We start from the raw sequence: 18,844 nt of genomic DNA, 5'->3' as shown, positions 1-18,844 counted from the left end.
AATGGTGAGTTGGTATGGAACCTTCAGGGAGGCATTGCCATCTGTCCTTCACTTTGCTCTGGCTCACTCTGTCATCTGCTATGCTGCTGCTCATTCCATGGCCCAATGTAGCAGCATAACAGACGAGCGAGAGAGCTCAAATGACTATAATGTTCTGCTCCCACGTGGCCTCCTTTTGTGTTAGGTGTGTTAGGATGCCATGATACATACACCTCCTATGAAACAAAACTAAAACTTGTTTGTATAAATGCTATCACAGCAAGTTTGTTCTGAGGTTTGACAGTATTCTTGCTGGGGTTTCAAAATGTGAGACTTTCATTTAATGCAAAAAATGAAAAGTTCAAATGTCATGTCGGTAATCCTTTAGGGTGTTGGTGGTGCCTGTGGCAGCACAGGTGCACTGTGGTCTCTGTTGTATCTCTCGACTCTGCTTGTGAACATTTCAGGGTAAGGAGAAGGCCCAGTCTGGAGAGGTTAGTGAAGTCACAGAGAAAAAGCAGGAGGAGGAAGAAAAAGAAACTCTTGTAGCAGCCATGGCAGCAGCGCCATATGAAGACACAACCCTGGCGGAGCCGCTGCGTACACCACGGGTATGTTTGGGTTTCTGTATTTTAATAGGGCTTGTCTGTACAGTCTATGCTCCTTACAACGAACCCGTGTACTACAGACTTTCAGATATAATGGACCATATTTCAATCTTAGTTTGCTATACTTATTTTATTAATGCAACGAAGTTCGCTTTTAACGGACTGCGCCACAACAGACTACCTGCTACAGCGAACGAAATTAGTGGCAATTTTTTTCAAGATTGGTCATATAAAACTTGCTTTTCACATGTCAACACGGGCTGGCAACTGACTTGCGATGGTCAGCCGACGATCGCGCTCAATATTGCTCTGTTAGAACGGCGATATTAGAAGTGTTCGTATTTCTTTCGTAATTTATTCATAATTTTTGTTTGTAATCCCCTTTCTTTTTCCTCCTCCTTCTTAAATTTTTTTTCTTCTCTCGCACCTCTTGATGTGGCCAGAGACAGTGGAATAGAGCTGTATAAATAACAATGCTACCTGTCACGTTAAGTCACGCTTCATTAGCTTTGCATTGCTTTCTAGCGTAAATTAATTACAACTTAGTCTTTCTAGCTCACCTACGTCACGTCACGCCAGACAGCTCTGTCCTCGATGTGCTCACGACTTGTTCTGATAGTCATTTCTTACATAGTTGTTCCCCTGTGCGGAGTGTACAAACCATGTCTCTAACTCATTGCACCACCTCTAGCTGACAGGGGCGTTTGCTGTAGCTACTAGCGGGCATAGCATTCCTGATTCGTTAGCGACTGGTTCGGAAAAAGGCTTCTTCGGTGCCTGTGGCAGCTAGATGCACCAGTGAGTAGCTGGATGCGTCCCCGTGTGTACATGACTCGTAATCTTCGGGTGAGGGTGGAGACCTGTTAGGCTATATTTTCCTTCCCTTCTCGCTTGAGTGCTTGAGTACTGTTCAAGCTTGTTGGAGATGTCTAGTGTACTTAGCCGCCTTCTCAGTCGCCTGCTTGCATGCAGTTCGGAACCATGATGTTAGAACCATTTGTAAGTCTTCCCTTTTTTCCTCCTTTTCTTCAATTTTTTTTTTCTTCTTTCGTGCCTCTTGATTGGGCTAGAGACAGTGTAATGGAGCCGTACAATAACATAGTGCCACCTATCACAATCAGCAAATCCCGTCTATCACAGATAATTCAAGTGAGTGTTTAGGCATGTAGGTTCCTCTGGGCTGGTCTTCTGCGCCTTAATGGGGCCTCGCCGCCTACAGGGTTATCTGACTGAGCTATTTCTGATGCTCGGATGCTATAGTGAAAAGTTCAAAAACTTTTTTTTTTTTTTCTTTCTTTTTTTCTTCTTCTCACTCAGTATTCACTTGTCCAAATTAAACGTCATTCATGCGGTTCGTCGGAGTGTGGGTTGATGGGATCTTGGAACGTCATTATGACCAGCAGCATGGTTTGATAATGCATTGGAACTGTTCCATCTGTAGCTATGTTGACACGGCAAGCTGGGCGAGTTGGTGATTGAACATGTTCCTAGGGATAGGCAGCGCAACCCGGACGAAAGACAAAAGTAAGTACGCAATACGAGCACAGACTAACAGCTGGTTAACAACCGTGCCATGCTCGGTGGAAGTGGTCTACGTCGTTTGACTTTCGTGCGGCAAAAGGTACTTTGGGCAGATGGGACGCGGCCTTAACATTCGCCTTAGGAAGCACCAAAGTGCGATCAGGAATGCGACAGGCTCGAATCTGGTCGCGCATTGTGGAAATTGCTTATGTAAACCTTTGTTTGAACAAACTGAAATATTGTGGAAGCTTACTTCATGCATGTAAACTCAGGTGCATGCGTCAGCCAGACTTCTATAGCTCTGCAGGATAAAGAAACCGAGTTTTTGAATAACAAGATAGGCTAACACCCTTTTCACCCTTGTAAGCATTACTTTACATGTGTTTACATTTTCTGTACATTTTAGTCACTTATTTGAAAAAATAAACCAGTTGTTAGTCTACGCTCGTATTCTGTACTTCCTTTTGTCTTTCGTCCGGGTTGCGCTGCCCACCCCTAGGAACATGTAGCTATGTGATTGAGGCAGTGGCATGCAGCAGAGGTAGAACACCAGGCCTCTAATCTGAAGGTCTGAAGTCTAAATCTTCCTCCAGTACGCTACATTTTCAGGCTTGGAGTGGCGCCTGTCACCGTCAAAAAAAAAAAAAAAATGCTGAGAGCCAGTGGGGCTATACTAGTTCAGGTGAAACCAGATTAGGAAGGCCCACCAAGCTTCAACAAAGGCACTCCCTCACAAGAATAGGAATTGGCCTCTCTGGTGCAGTATTTGGCCACTACTTCCCTCATGATTCCTACCCTTAACCCATGGCCCTCAGTCCCCAGCAGCTGCGGAGCACCCAACCAAGGCGGCAGTCAGACCTGTGATGCAGCAGAGAGTGCTAAGAACCTCTGGATACAGACAGGCTGCCACTGGAAACTGAACCTGGCAATGTTCAACACACGTATCCTCTCAAGTGAACCTAGCTTAGCAGGGCTCTTTGAGGAACTTTCAGACATTGTTTGGGATATCATCAGCCTTTGTGAGATTAGAAGAACTGGTGAGGCTTATACAGTTCTGACTAACGACCATGTTCTAGGCTATAGAGGTCTCCCAGATAAGAAGCAATATGGGCTAGGATCCCTAATCCATAAGGACATAGTGGGCAACATTGACAAATTCTACAGCATTAATGAGAGGGTAGCAGTAGTCGTAATAAAGCTGAATAGGAGGTATAGAATAAAGGTAGTACAAGCTCACGCTCAAACCTCCAGTCACGATGATAAAGAAATAGAGCAGTTTTATGAAGATGTTGAATTGCAAACTCAGTATACTGTAGGAATGGGTGACTTCAATGCAAAAGTGGGGAAAAAGCAGGCTGGTGAAGAAGCAATTGGCAACTACGGCGACGACTCTAGGAACGCTGGAGGAGAGGTGCTGGTAGAATTTGCGGGAAGCAATAAGCTGCAAATAAGGAACACCTCCTTCAGGATGCGTAGCAACAGAAAGTGGACCTGGAAAAGCCCTAATAGTGAAACAAGAAATGAAATTGATTTCATACTTTCTGCCGATCTCAGCATAGTGCAAGATGTAGAAGTGTTAGGTATGGTAAAGTGCAGTGATCTTAGGTTAGTGAGGTCTAGGATTCACCTCTATTTGAAGAGAGAAAGAGTAAAATAGGTCAGGAAGAAACCGGCCAACCTAGATACAGTAAGGGTAAAAGCAGACAAATTCAGGCTGGTACTTGCAAACTAATATACAGCCTTATAACGGAGAGACGAAGATGACATAGAGGTAATGAATTAAACTGTAAATAGGCTGGCTTCAGAAGCAGCAATTGAAGTGGGAGGTAAGGCACCAAGGCACCCAGTAGGTAAGCTCTTCCAAGTAACAAAGGACCTAATAAAGAAACGACAAAGAATGAAAGTGTCCTACTCAAGAGATCAGATAAAATTCACAGAACTGATCAACAAGGAGAAAGTAACGGATATGCGGAATTATAATGTGAGAAAGACTGAGGAAGCAGTAAAAAATGGATGCAGCATGAAAGCAGTGAGAAGAAAACTTGGCGTAGGAAAAGCCAAGATGTATGCACTGAAAGATAAGCAGGGTAATATCATCAGCGATTTCGAAGGTATAGTAAAAGCAGCGGAAGAATTCTATACTGACCTGTACACTAGCCAGAACAGCCACTCTACCTTCATTCGAAGTAGTAATGAACAGGTTACAGAGGCTCCTCCTATAATTAGCGATGAAGTTAGAAAGACATTGAAAGACATGAAATGGGGAAAAGCAGCAGGAGAAGATGGAATAACAGTCAATCTAATTAAATATGGAGGAGATATCATGCTTGAAAAGCTCACGGCCCTTTATAGGCAATGCCTCGCGACTTCAAGTCTGCTAGAGAACTGGAAGAATGCCAACATTATACTAATCCACAAGAAGGGAGATGTTAAAGAATTAAAAAAATAATAGACCCATTAGCCTACTTCCAGCATTGTATAAAATATTCACCAAGGTAATTTTCGAAGGAATAAGGGCAACACTTGACTTTAGTCAACCAAGAGAACAGGCCAGCTTCAGGAAGGGATATTCTACCATGGATCGCATCCATGTCATCAATAAGGTAATTGAGAAATCTGCAGACTACAATCAACCTCTCTATATGGCTTTCATAGATTATGAAAAGGCATTTGATTCAGTAGAGACACCAGCAGTCATTGAAGCATTAGGTAATCAAGGAGTACAGCAGGCATACGTGAATATCTTAGGAAATATCTACAAAGATTCCACAGCTACATTGGTCCTCCACAAAAAAAGTAGAAAGTTACCGTAAAAACCGGACTATAGGTCGGACCGGAATATAGGTCGATCCCCCAACTAACGAATCCTCAAAATGACAAAAAAAAAAATATCCTTTTCAATGGCAAAAGTACCGAAAGACATGACACCCTTACCTTGAAACAAATGCGACTCGGGGGGTTGCACAATGGTGACAGTATTTATTTAAATGCTGCTCGCGTGTGCACCCGGCCAAGTTTTTAGCGGTTTCGCGCGATCATCGACACGCGGGCTTGTCAACACCTTATTAATGGCGTTGAGCAGCGAAACAAACGAGATACGCGCATGTGTACACATGCCCTTACTTTCGCTATTTCGCCGCTCCGTGCCGTGATGATAAGGTGCTGACAAACACGCGGGTCGATGGTCGCGCGATACTGTTAAAAGTTCGTCGGGTGTACAGTACACAGAAGGGCACGAAGTGCGCAAGCGCTACTCCGAATCAGAGCAAGGCCTTTGATCAGAGTCGGATGACGAGTGCTTCTCGCTGCCCAGTCCATAGGCGCGTGCGATCTCTACCGCTTTCAAACGGATGCATTCGGCAGTCACAGGCAGCGATCTTACACGCAGCTCGCGGACGGACTCCGCAACCTTGCCTTCCAGTTCTGCAGTCCACTGCGATCCGGCACGAAATGACGTTTTCTTTTGGTTGCTGCAAGTTGTAATACGTTGCTTTTGCCTCTGCCACTACCGAATGCTCTTTTCGGATACTTCAAGTTCGCGCTGTGCCGCCAGGTTGCCGTGGGCTTCCGCGTACTCAATCGCCTTTTTCTTGAAGGCGACGGTGAATTGACGTCGGCTTCCGCTCCCGCTCATTTTGAAACAAAATGAAAGTGCAGCCTTTAATTAATATAACTTTGCGACAATGGAAACGCAAAATGCCCGTGTCACAGGTGCCACAGCGTCGCCACGCCGCCATGCTGCTGATGGCGATGGCGAAGGCGGCTGTCACGGAGGAAGGAAACTAAGGAGAGGCCCTACCCCCTCCGCGCGCTAGGAGAAAAGTGTGGCGGAAATGACGTATAGGTTCTCATTTCTTTTGCTGCTTTTTTATTTTTTTTGCTGCATGGCCACGCCTTTTGGGCCACAATGGCGGCGTTGTTCTGATTTTTTGAGCGCGCACACGTGTTGCTCTGGTAGGTTTCGTGCCGTGGCAAAGGCGCTGTGTGGGCGGGTTTGCGTTAGTCACCGTGTCTTGTTGCGCTGTGTTACCTGCACCGTGCTCTGCCGGATGTTGCGCGAGCGCGCGCGCTCCGCGTGCGAAACCACGCGCAGCGCGGCGTGGTTTCGCGAAAGATGTAAACAAGAGAGGAGGGTGGCACAAAAGGCGGAGCATCGCCATGAGCAACGCCAACTTCCGGCTTCACTTTTGCTTCACAAAGAGTGACGTCAGGGCCTCTCCTTAGTTTCCTTCCTCCGTGGCGGCTGTTTACTTTATCCGCCCATTGTTGCAAGACTTCCGTAGTTTTTCCGCTAATGTCCGGTATATAAGTCGAGGGTCGACTTTTTGCGATGGGTTTTTGAAAAAAAGTTCGACCTATATTCCGGTTTTTACGGTATGTATCAAGAAAATGGTCAGGCAAGGAGACAATCTCTCCAATGCTACTCACTGCATGCTTGGAAGAAGTATTCAAGTTATTAAACTGGGAAGGCTTAGGAGCGAGGATCAACGGCGAATATCTCAGCAATCTTTGGTTTGCAGATGACACTGTCCTGTTCAGCAACACTAGGGATGAATTACAACAAATGATTGAGGGCCTTAATATAGAAAGTGTAAGAGTGGGGTTGAAGATTAATATGCAGAAGAAACAAATGTAATGTTCAATAGCCTGGCAAGGGAACAAGAGTTCAGGATCGCCACTCAGCCTCTAGAATCTGTGGAGGAGTGTGTTTATCTCGATCAATTACTCGCAGTGGACCCTGATCATGAGAAGAAAATTTACAGATGAATAGAAATGGGTTGGAGTGCATATGGCAGGCATCGCCAGATGCTGACTGGAAGCTTACCACTATGATTGAAAAGAAAGATGTACAATCAATGCATTCTACCGGTGCTAACATACGGGGCAGAAACTTGGAGATTGACAAAGAAGCTTGAGAACAAGTTGAAGTTAAGGATCGTGCAAAGAGCAGTAGAATGAAGAATGTTAGGTGTAACATTAAAAGACGGAAAGAGAGCAGTGTGGTGGATCAGAGAGCTAACAGGTTGGTGAATATTCTAATTGAGGTTAAGAGAAAAAAATGGAGCTGGGCAGGCCATGTGATGCATCGGTTAAATAAGTGGTGCACCATTAGGGTTACAGAACAGGTGCCAAGAGAAGGGAGCGCAGTCAAGGAAGGCAGAAAACTAGGTGGGGTGATGAAATTAAGAAATTTGCAGGTACAGGTTGGAATCAGTTGGCACTGGACAGGTGTAATTAGAGATTGCAGGGAGAGGCCTTCATCCTGCAGTGGACATAAAAATAAAATGATGATGACGATGGTGATGATGATGATTAAGATTGTAAGTAAAGGTGTCTTTACTAAGTAAAGGCAATGTAGCAACACTTCTCATGGTGTTGCTACATTAATTGCATTCTAATAGCATTAACATTGGCACATCGTGAGATGTGTTTTGCCAAAATTTTCCCCCCCAATGCTAACACATTTCTCTCACATTTGCCACGAAATCGCCTGACTTTTTTGTTACAAGGAATCGAATAGCACGAAAGACTGGATATGTAGATGACCAACACAGCACTGTGTCTGTTGTCTGCGCTATAGGCACTGGGTGCGGAATCAGTTTGGACCGATACTGCCTTCGTGTGGTGGCACTGTGAATGTAATGGCATCTGACGGCTGGGGCGGGTGCAGCAGGTGCTGTCGCCAGCTATGTTGGTCGAACATGTTCTGTCATTTCTTTTGTTTTGCGCTGCAAGAATGCCATGTGAAACTAAATTCGAACAAACGTGTTGCATTTTTGGGTGGATTAGTAGTTATTGAAACATGATTGAAGCTGGTGAGGCCATTCAATTCAATCGGCTGTCGTCGCAGTCTCACCAGGTGAAATGGCAGAATGCCTGGATAAGCGCACTCTCTAGGCAACGGTCTGTAAGCTAAGTACTGTAGATTTACCACGATGCTTTGCTTTGTCTAGTTGTTTTAACATTAATAAAGGAGCCGTTCATACACAAGAGCTTCGTGTGCCACATGAATCGCATGACTTCATCATGGCAGATGCAACAGCACCAAAGCTTTGGCACCGAAGGCGAACACTCAGATTTGTAGTCGTCATTTTGCTTTCCTCTCAGTGGCTTAGCCTTTTCCTTTTAGGGCATATTTTCTTTCTTCGTGCTTCCAAACTTTTGTTGCTTCTGGTGCATGACTGTCCGCTTGTGCACCAGTGGCGAACACAAACACAGCTGCACGTTCATTCATCGTCAATGCCGGCTTTACGCGTGCAGCTGCCACCATTGGCGACTCTTGTCAAGCTAAGTTGTGTAGAATAGACCAAGGCTGAAGATTGGGCTAGTTTCTAAGACATTAAGATCAGTGAAGCATCACAAAGAAAGAAAGAGAATTACAACGAACAGAGAATGGGAACTTACCGACACGTGCAATCAGCGAAGCAGCGCAAGAGACAAACAAGGGAGACGTATGTCACCCCTTTTTTTTTGCCAGTAATTCTTGTGCTGCTTCGCCAATTTACATGATTAAATATGTGGCAATGTCAACATGCACTCCAAATTCTATCTGGAAAATAACTGATGGAGTTCCACTTCTTAGGTTGCCCCGGTGAGCTCTGTTTATGAGATTAATTTGCATCGTAATTTGCACTCATTTTCTACTTTATATAATACCTGATGCCAGGAATGTGACCAGCCTCATACAAGCAGGGACCTTTCTTATAAGTAGACACAATAAAATGTGTTTTCCGGTATATCAGGCCTTAAAAATTTCTGTGCAAAATCACTGGAAGTGCCATGTGCGCCTTTGCCCCGTCGTCTGTTTCACATGCCAGTGCTCTTACTGCTGCCACTCACGGTGCTGTTCATCAGCGAGCCGCTGGCACCTTGCAACGGCCACCCAGTGCCTATACATCCTGTCCTTTGTGCTGTTCAATTCCTTTCAACAGGCACCAACCAGCCGACTTCAGTACACATGATATAGTACTTTTCTGAGAAAAATTCATTACCTACATTTCTATGATGTATCAGTTGCTGTTTCTTTTTATCAATATTGTCAACTGGATATGCACCGCTGGTGCCATAGGGACAGATATGGAAAGCATTTTGTTTATTGTCTATCAATATAGTTACACTTTCCACTTTGTTCACACTAATGATTTTATGTGTGAGTGCATATGTCTGTGTGTGTTTCCTTCTTTTCTCTTTCACCTCTTATTCTAAACAAACATGCAGTAGCATACCAAGCCTTCTTGCTTGGCTTACCTCTCCAGATATCATTAAACTTTCTGTCACAAGCGCATATATATTCTTGGTCGATGTAATATGTTTTCCTTGTGATACATTTTTGTAATACGCAAGTTGTGTGCCTGATGGGCAGGTTATACAATTCGAAATGCAGTTGTCCAAAGCTTGCGATCTGGCATAACGGGCCAACTTTCTGAGCAGGTTAGATTAGAAGGCACAGAATGCTAAATTTGTATATCTTTTTGTCTGCTACTGTATATATGTTATAAATAAATGTCAAATTACTACAGTGGCGCAAAACAAAGGTGCAGACAAGCAACTGTCAAAAAATAATTTTATAACCCATGTGGCAGATGTGATGTGGCCATGTGACCATGCATTGGCAGTGGTATGACTCGATTTAGGAGGTTGCCTGGCCAAGCACCCGTGAGTCAATGAGTATTGATGCATGGACCGTGATAGCACTGCATCACAAAGTGATTACGCCTTCCTCCGAGTTCATGAGAAGCCACAGGCTTCTTCACGTTCTGCCGCTGGCACAGGGTGCACAGTGATGCACTTGCATGTTCGGCAATTCTGCCACTTGCACATTGTGACAAAGTGCCATCATTTTTGAAGAGGCTCATGGAAAAGCATGTGAAATGTATGTGCATTGTAGGAGAAGCTGTCAGAAACGCTGCAGTGTGAAAGAAAGTGCGTAGTTTTCATTCACTGTAGTACTATTTTTTACCGACTAAAGAGGTAGGTTATTTCAACTGTATCTGTGTTATTTTTGTTTCTCAGATGTTTCTCCTGATTCCCAGACGTAACAAACCACTGATATGATCAACACATTTCGGAGAAGTATCGCATCTTATAAGAAGGTTTAACTGCAATGTGGGCTTGGACAATTTACTAACCACCACAGTCCTTTCCTCATCTTCATAAGATGTCATTCCTTGCTCTATTCAGGGAAATAAAATGGAAGAACTAAAAAGAACAGTTGACTTATCGTAGCAATGTCTATATGCATACATCATTATCAACACACAAGAAATGCAAAGCAACTCTGCCATACAAGGTACCTCCTCACAGTAACATGGTCACGTGCAAATTTCTTAACTGTTGTACTGGTTCCAAACAGGTGTCTGATTGCAACTGCTGCTGTATGTATTGCAGACGAACCATGTATTGTTGCAGGACATTCTTCAGAACCTTGTACAGATTTACTAATTCTGCCAACATTGTCCATGTGTTTTATTATGTCATGCTTGCAGAAGACACGATGTGGACAGCGTGGCAAGAGGAAGAGGCCTGAGCCCGATGTGGGACTGTTTCCTGATGGCCAAACGTACAACTCGCCTCATGACAACATGTCATCTGACGGCACAGTTGAGGACAGCAGCAAAGGAGGAACCGATTTTAAGCCCTTCGATTACACAGCACAAATACCTCAAGGTAAAAAGAAGTTCAAAAAGCAAAGTTTCTTACCAATACCTAAAGGGTAAAGTGCATCTGGCATGCTGTCTTATACATGGAAATGCTGAGAAGTGAGGGCCGTGGTTTGACATCTTTTTCGAGCAGCTAGGAAACCTTGAAGATTTGTCTGGCAAATAGTGTTTTGTCTGTCATCACAATGGTTTTGTCCCTATTGAACATAGTGCAAGATGCCATTCTCTTGCCCCCCCCCCCTCCCCCCTTTTTTAATCTAATGCACAAGCACTCACACTAGCACTTACAGCTAGGTCGAACACAGCCAGTACCAGTGGGTCACTAAAGCTGGAGGAAAGAACTGAAGGTCCACATTGACTGTGCCTCAGTTTCAATCATATGTTTCTCTTTACTTTGCTTCCTTCTTGGTGAACATAGTGCAAAATGTGTTATGAAATACAAAGGCCTTTTATGAAGATATAATTCCAAAAAGCTTTATTGCACATTCATGACCAGGTTCTATGCCATGCCGCATTTAAAAAAGTCTGACTTCCTGCATCGCAGCATCCCTTGAGCAGTGCCTTAAACAAACTTGCATAGAGGGTGGATCGGGCTTTTTCTAGGTAGTATTGCAAGAAACTCTGTCTGAAAAGATGGCGAAACACATTCATAAGCACTGGCTTGCAATTTGTGCATCTATTGCAACTAAGCTAGCAACTGATGCTCGCATCATAAATGCAATTTTTGTCACCTCTTTTATAGATGAGCCTTTGGACAGATTGTTTAGGGTCTGTATCCACTTACCGTATCTACTCGTCTAATGGCCACAGTTTTTTTAACGAAATTTGGGATGAAAATTGATTGGGGGGGTGCAGCCATTACACGGAGAAAAAGGCACAAATTTTTGTTTCGTAATTATTTTTGGTGGTACTTGCCTTTATTGAATTACAGTACTCACTTATAATGGCTCTGGCTATTCTTCACTATTCCCATAGCATGTCACCTTCTGCCGAGAATAAATGGTGATGTCCCACAGACCGACCAGCGATGGTAGAGTCTAGCAGGCAGCCACTAAAACTCTGAAGCTGTACTTTTGCTACCTGGAGGCACCAAAAACTCAGCACAGCTACCTTGTTTTGTCACCAATTAAAAAACAAAGCTTCGGAATTCTCGCACCGCACCACAGATAACACTGCCAACCGTCTCAAAAATCAAGAGCGCGGCTTATACACAAGAAATTCTTGATATACTTCTGGGGGGATTTTTTTTTACAATGTTCTGGGTGCAGCTTTTACACCGGTGCAGCCATTACACAAGTATGTACGGTATGTATGCTATGCATTTAGCTTTTTCTTGTAGCTGAGCATAACTGGTGTTCAGCTCATATGCACTTAGCATAACGATGTAACCTAGGGTACTGCTGTAATGGTAAGCTGAAGTAAACATGCCTGGACAGTCACGTCTCTGTCAGTCAGCATTGCTCTCTTCAGTATAGGCATTGTTGTGTGGCATGGTGCAAACAGCACAAATGAGCACAGACCATCCAAACGCAGCAGAAAGTGGACTTAAAAGCAGTTTCCATTTCAAGCATCAATGCCTTCCGCATTGTGTTGGTCATGCAGCATTGCATGACCAACACAAATGCAGCATTGCAGCATTGCATAGTAGTTTTGACAAAATAGGACATAGCGACACACAACAAACGTGCATGCATGAGTGCTTGTTGCAACTGATTTATTACACATAAAATTGAAGAGATGCGTACTCATGAAAATGAAAATGCCTCATGTGGATCATGCAAAACATGCCTTGCCTGTCATGTAATGTTAATGAACAAAGCCTGCTGGTTTCATTGCATATATGACTTGGCTCATAATTTGCCATTGTTGTAAGAAACAACCATGGCTTGACAAAATACATGCAAACCAGCTAAAGTTTGTTTTTTTTTGAAAAGATAACCTGCAGAAAGTTTATGCTGCAACTGATTATTTAATACCATTTCAAATAAAAGCTATGCAGTCTTGTGTATTTCTAAAGAAATGTTTAACTAGTGCCGGTACACATTTAAGCCCAAGTGTAACATATTTATTTTTTCAACAGCTAAAGAGCATAAAAAACAGCCTTGGAGTTACAAGCCCGAGGGGTCTGATGACATGAAGGTGTGTACGATTCCATCGGCGCAGCTTGAGACCACGCAGTGCTAGCAGCAGATGCTGATTTGTCTCTTCTGCATGCAGGCTGGAAAAAGGAAGCGAAGAAGACAGCAGGTCAAGAGCCATACATTCGGAAACCACAGCGGCGAGCCTGTTGCCAAATGGCCCAAGCGATGACCAGCTCACTCCGCTGCAGCTGTGGGGGGGGGAGGGCAGTAAAATTGTTTTCATCTGCCTTGTTGTTTGTTACTGGAACTGCTTTCCTCCTTTTCCTCTGGCATTATCTGCAGTGAGGAAACAAAGCACACACGCTGTACCAGTGTTGTTCAGAACCTCTGTAAGTGAATTTGCTGGATGGAGAGTGTTGATCTGAATCTACAGAGTGTTGCACAAATATGAGTGCCAGGTATGCACAACTCTTACAGCTAAATCACTGGCTTGTTCATGCTCAAATTTCACACAGAGGTAGCACTTTTCACTGGGTTCAGTAGCTTTGCAGTCATTACTTTCTTGTTTTCGAATCCAATGTGTGTGTCGTCTGACTTACCACTCATAGCATGTCAATTATACTGCAATGGAACGGTGATACCATCTGTCCCAGCTACAGTGAACATGTCTTCTCCAAAGCCATGACACCATCCCATTGCAGCAGAATCTGCATGTTTGTGTGGCGCTGCTTCAGCCAATACACACAACTGGGTTTCTAAACAGGTAAGTGATGCTCCCAGACATGGTATCAAACTGAACCCACTGCAAGATACTACCTCTGTGCAACATTTGACTGCTAATGTGCCAGTGGTCTACCTGGAAGAGTCATGTAAATGCTAGGCCCTCCCATTTATGCAACAATTAGTATGCAAAGCAATGCCTTATGATTCTTAATAATTTGAATCCACTAACACATGTCTACAAGCAGATCAAGATACATTTCATCATGTTGCAGCACTTCGAAGGATGACATGCTACCTTCATAGTTTTTGCATCACTATGGTAACTGTGGTGCAAAGTGAACATGGTTGTTTATTTTAGAAGTGCAATGTGCATTATACTGGAAGTTTTTATTGTTTGGGTAGATTCATTACCAAAAACCTAGTGCAGCAGCACCAACAAAAGCAAATTTTACATGCAAAAGCATGTGGTTGTCTTATGGGTATTGTGTTTAGCTGAAGCAAGCCATTTAGCAAGTGATTTACTGCACAGAAAGCTGCTCCAAACAAACCAAAATATACAGTCCTTAAATGGTGAAGCCTGCCCTACTGATTGTATAGCCAGATGAAGACAGCTCGCATCGTAGAAAGACCAAAAAGTGGAAACAGTTCTCGCCATCTTCTGTAAGTACTTTGGTGTACACGAGAGCAAAAATTTAGAGACAGTCAGAAACACAAAATACATGTAGTTGAATTTACTAGTGGCTCTCATATGCTGTCTGGAATGGAGGATGTAAAACCTGTTTTTGAATGCGCAAGCACTGCTGCACACCTGTAGATTTTAAGTGTTCATCTGCTAGATAATTTTGTCACCTTATGCACCTCACTCAGATGAAGTCGCTCTCTTAACAAAGTCAGTGTGAATGAAGCCTATGAACCACATTATGTAAATTGTATAGCAACTTCTAAATTGCGGCATGTTTGTTTCTGTACATCACCTTGTTTAGAAACTCTGCATAGTTGATGCGGCCATCCTTGTCAGCATCTACTTCTGCTATGATTTTTTCAGCTTCTTCAAGTGTCATGCTTTGCCCAATCTGGAAAAATCGTGCCAAATGCTAACTATTGAACACTGAACAACAGTGACTTCTCTCAGTAAATTTTCAACAAAAATTTGTGCAACTCAAAGAATTTCCATGCTAATTTGGAAGCTCTAACTTTCAAGAGTTTATTTTTTTAATAGCATATACCATCACTGTAAATTTAAATGAAAAAAAATATTGTACATATAATCACTGGCATTCCCATGTAGCTCGTCAAGAAGCATGCTTTATCCAGAACTCTACTTCTGAGAATTAATCATACTAATATTGCACCCAGTTGTGAATGTGGAATTGCAGAGGTACATCTTAATTTATATAATTTTTTTTGGGGGGGGGGGGGGGAGTGATATGCACTGTCGTGAGGAAAAAAGAATACCCAAGTTGTACTCAAGATTGTCATTATCTTTGATTTTGTACTGAAATAAAGGTAGTATAAAGAAGCGGATGTTTCAACAAGAAGGCATGTACTTAATTATTAGCAAGTTCTGAAGCCACACTGATTCTGCAGTTATTTCTAGAGTACCGTGTTGGACTTCCCTGTACTAACTGGTTGGAATGAACCCGACTTCTGATGGTTATTGTGCAACAAAAGCTCATGCTCCATGATACAGGTAATACCAGAAAATATGTTTTAGGCAGTATGGCATATATTGGGGCACTCACTGATATAGCTTCTATGTGCGTGCCACTCAAACTGAATCTCAATCCAATTGTATATTCTCTATAGAAACTGTAAAAGGGACTCCAATATGGCTTTTGTGATGTATGAAAATTCCATGTAAGCTTTGGCTATGTTGAAAGATGCTATTCCAAATGGAGAAAATGTGACTTCTTGAGAGTCACCACTGTCTGCTGATTTTCTATGGTCTGTCGAACTTTCAGTTCAGTTAGTTGTTGAGCCACCTTGCCTTACTGCTTTTTGTACTATGGTTGTGAACTTTAGGGTTTGTCCAAAAGCAAAATTTAATACACTGGTCTGCATTGCAGACAAACCAGTTGTCTCACTTAAGCAACTGTGTAATCCTAATAAGTTAAGGTAGAAAAGTGTTGTTCGCTAATAACTGTTGATCGTACAAATTAGAACTTATATGTACTTGAAAAGCAGTGCAGATATACGGTAACGTACATTCCACTAGTTTATGCATAAAGTGACAAGAGGGCGGATGTACTTTGGTGAAGATTTGGGTCAGTTCGGCCTTTGTGATATATCCATTAGAGTCCCTGTCGAATACTTGAAACGCCTTGAGAACATCCGCGCGTGTACTGACGCGCACCGACATCTTGCGCACCATGAAGGCCAAGAACTCTTGGAAGTCGATGCTCCCGTTGAAATTGCGGTCCACCTGGCGCACGATGCGTGCCATCTCGTCGGCGCTGGGCCTTTCTCCAAGAGCCCGCAACACCATCTCGAGCTCTGCGCACGAAATGACGCCGTCACCGTTTCGATCGAACAGCAGAAAGGCGCCCTTGATGTCTGCGATCTCTTCGGGTGACAGCTGTTTGCTGTGCGCCATTTTAAGCGTGGGCAGCTGCAACAAACGCTGACGTGTTTGCTGCTTGGCTCGTGGGGGGATCATTCGCGATTTTAATAACAATAAAAAAAAGAAGAAGACGTTTTAATTTAGACGATGATTGACGGTTGCGAGATTATTTATGTATGTACTTGTACTATCGCACTTAGTAAGAGCTACAACGCGAGAGCAAAGCGTTCGCATGGCAAAGCGGTCGCACGTTGTTGCTCATACCGTGACAACACCTCCTATACTTGTATATAGGAGGTGTTGACCGTGCGCGATATAATACCAAATAAAGAAAGCTTCGCCGCATTGGCTTCGCGTATGTGCACAGTTGTGCTACGTGCACGTCATCATAGGCGCGAGGTTTATGTTCCAGATCGGATGCACTAGAATAGAAGAAAAAGAAGGAAAGAAAAGAAGGAAAACTTATATAATTAAAGTGGTGGCATTATGTCACGAAGACAATTTCACATTTTAAGGAATGACCGTTTTTCTTTTGCTTAGCGATGATTTCAGTTTTTAAGTCCACGGATTTTTAACATAGCGAGCACTCAGAGATACTCTTGTTGCGCAATTGTTCGTGCACAAATCTTTAGTTTGTGCACTGAGTGTTCTCGAGACGAGTTAAGGCGCGCGAAAAGCGCGCCTTTGGGTAAGAGCAGACGACGAAGTGGTTGCGTAACTTCCTGTCCTGCATCCGAGGCCTGACGGGTTGTTGCACTTCCTGATCCTTAAACGACGCTTCACCTCAGCACTGGATGTTGCCGATCGCCGCGCTGTTTGTTATGTTAACATTTAAAAATGCTTCGGCGGTCTTAATGTGGTGTTATGTGTCAAGTGCGCTTCATGGAGTACTGCTTGCAAGCTAAACTGACTGCTTGATTGTGGTGGTGCACCATAGCCTGCGTGTGTCGAGCAATCCGAAACGATGCCTTATTGCTTGCACGGTGCGGCGGCTCGTATTCGGAACAAATTGCTAACTGTCTTTCACAGTGTGACAGCAGATGAAGGCATCATGGTTTGTTAAAGACTGATGTCATCATGCCTTCAAAGCTGCAGCTGGATAAAATAGCGTGGCAGTGGACCGAAACAGTGGAACCGGCCAATGTCAAACAGGAGCACATCGAAGCTGCCTACCGGGTTAGATGTAGTTCTTGTTCGGCCAATGCATGCAGGTGAGTGCTTGCGTTGTTTCAGGTGCGTTGTTGCTTTCATCGTCAGCTCGAGGCACGGTGCAAGTCTAAGCACGCGCTGTAGCACTTGGTGTCTCATGCAGCAAAATAGGCGGGAAACACGTTCGTATAGTTGTCACGCGTGCAGACGCAGTCGACGCCTGCAGCGCTTTACAGCTGAATCGTTTGTAAAAACTCGGTTCTGCCTCTGATAAGACGCAGTAGTTTAAAATAGTCTTCTAAAGTACGGCGCCCTTCTTGTGGCACTATCGGTACCGATGCCCGCTCATCGAGCCACGGCGTGACACCGGTTTACTTTGGTTTCTGCAGATGTTGATAGCGGCTTCGGAGACCGAATATTTTTCGCGAATTCATTACTACGAGTACGACACACTGCCTACCGAAAACTAGCTGCCCCTCGTACTTGTTGTAAATGTTGCCCAGCGCATTCTCTGACGTTGTCAATTGTGCATATATCACTCGTTTTCTTGAAGGCGAAACTGTTCGGGAAATCCCCGTTGCTTGTCGGGCCTTGGAGAACGAAATTGGTTGCAAGAGCTAAAGGACAGTGCCTGGCATGATGTGGGGGACCCTCATGCGGAGAGGAGACCTGAGGTAACGCGAATCTCGCCATCGACACGTTGGAAGTTTGATCAACTTGCAAGGTTGTTCTGTAAAAATGTGATCTATTTTGTAGGGGGGTTTTGTCGGCCTCAAGAACCTTGGAGCAACCTGCTACCTGAACAGCTTCCTCCAGGTCTGTGATTTGAAATGTTGAAACTGTCACATTTTGCCTTGATGTGCTGTTTCTACAGTTGACAGTTGTTTGTGTTATATATGGTAGTGTGAACTAAGTTTAGCATATTAAAAAGCTGCGCTAGAGAAAAATAGGGGGCAAGAAACTGTGATGGACAAAAGCAGAATCTCTCTCATCTTCCTGTCTGTGTTGCGTCTGTTGTGTATGTTGGGGTATTTGTTCTTCATACATGTACTGAAATCGTTGAAAGCATATTGGAAAGTAATCTTTAAATATTTCAATGTTTTAAAAAGTATAATATGCCAGCAATGACGCTGTTGATCGATATTTATATGAGCATGTATCAACCTACCCAAATTTCTGTCCATTAAAGTCCTGTGCATATGTCTTTCTTTTTTTGGCAAGCCTTGAAAGCCCCTCAAAATTTCAGGGATAGTTATTCTTGAGGACCGGATTTATGTCTTATGAAACAAGAGAAGGAGGTGCGACATACTGCATGTAGGCACCGACTTGGATATAGTAAAGTGCTGCCATCTGGCACATTCCTGCGCAGGTCCAACACCCAAACAAATTGTATTTCTGTGCTTAACGGATGAGCAGTGACCACTGGTCTTTAAAAGACAAGGTGTAGACTTCACCAGCTTCTTGTACATGTTACTCTGACCATGACTGCATGCATTATTGATGAGTACACTGTTGGTGAAGTTGTGCTGTTTTGCAAGTGCGGGAACAAACTGACTTGACAGT

The 18,844-nt window shown here is 43.7% G+C and overlaps 3 protein-coding genes across 3 annotated transcripts in view; 2 read left to right on the top strand and 1 right to left on the bottom strand.

The window, feature by feature from the left end:
• Rrp6 (exosome component Rrp6) overlaps positions 1–13,136 on the top strand; it is a 73,683-nt gene extending 60,547 nt beyond the window's left edge. The window contains exons 18-21 of the mRNA XM_050169249.3: positions 447–590; positions 10,595–10,775; positions 12,849–12,907; positions 12,986–13,136. Coding sequence (XP_050025206.1) covers positions 447–590; positions 10,595–10,775; positions 12,849–12,907; positions 12,986–13,078 — 477 coding nt within the window. The 3' untranslated portion in view covers positions 13,079–13,136. The remainder of the gene's footprint in view (positions 1–446; positions 591–10,594; positions 10,776–12,848; positions 12,908–12,985) is intronic.
• On the bottom strand, positions 13,035–16,576 carry LOC126520525 (neo-calmodulin-like). Its single transcript, XM_050169361.3, has 3 exons — positions 15,821–16,576; positions 14,547–14,645; positions 13,035–13,185 (listed from the first exon to the last, which is right to left on the bottom strand). Exons 1-3 carry the CDS (start codon positions 16,226–16,228, stop codon positions 13,129–13,131), a joined length of 564 nt encoding a protein of 187 aa, XP_050025318.1. The 5' UTR covers positions 16,229–16,576; the 3' UTR covers positions 13,035–13,128.
• Positions 16,577–16,895: 319 nt separating this feature from the next.
• LOC126520140 (ubiquitin carboxyl-terminal hydrolase 48-like) overlaps positions 16,896–18,844 on the top strand; it is a 105,917-nt gene continuing 103,968 nt past the window's right edge. Inside the window, exons 1-3 of the mRNA XM_050169226.2 lie at positions 16,896–17,343; positions 17,835–17,955; positions 18,038–18,097. Coding sequence (XP_050025183.1) covers positions 17,210–17,343; positions 17,835–17,955; positions 18,038–18,097 — 315 coding nt within the window. The 5' untranslated portion in view covers positions 16,896–17,209. The remainder of the gene's footprint in view (positions 17,344–17,834; positions 17,956–18,037; positions 18,098–18,844) is intronic.

Source organism: Dermacentor andersoni, chromosome 3 (genome assembly GCF_023375885.2).
Source record: "Dermacentor andersoni chromosome 3, qqDerAnde1_hic_scaffold, whole genome shotgun sequence".
Lineage (NCBI taxonomy): Eukaryota > Metazoa > Arthropoda > Arachnida > Ixodida > Ixodidae > Dermacentor > Dermacentor andersoni.
Note: the sequence above shows the minus strand (reverse complement) of the source record. Positions and strands in the feature narration are given on the sequence as shown.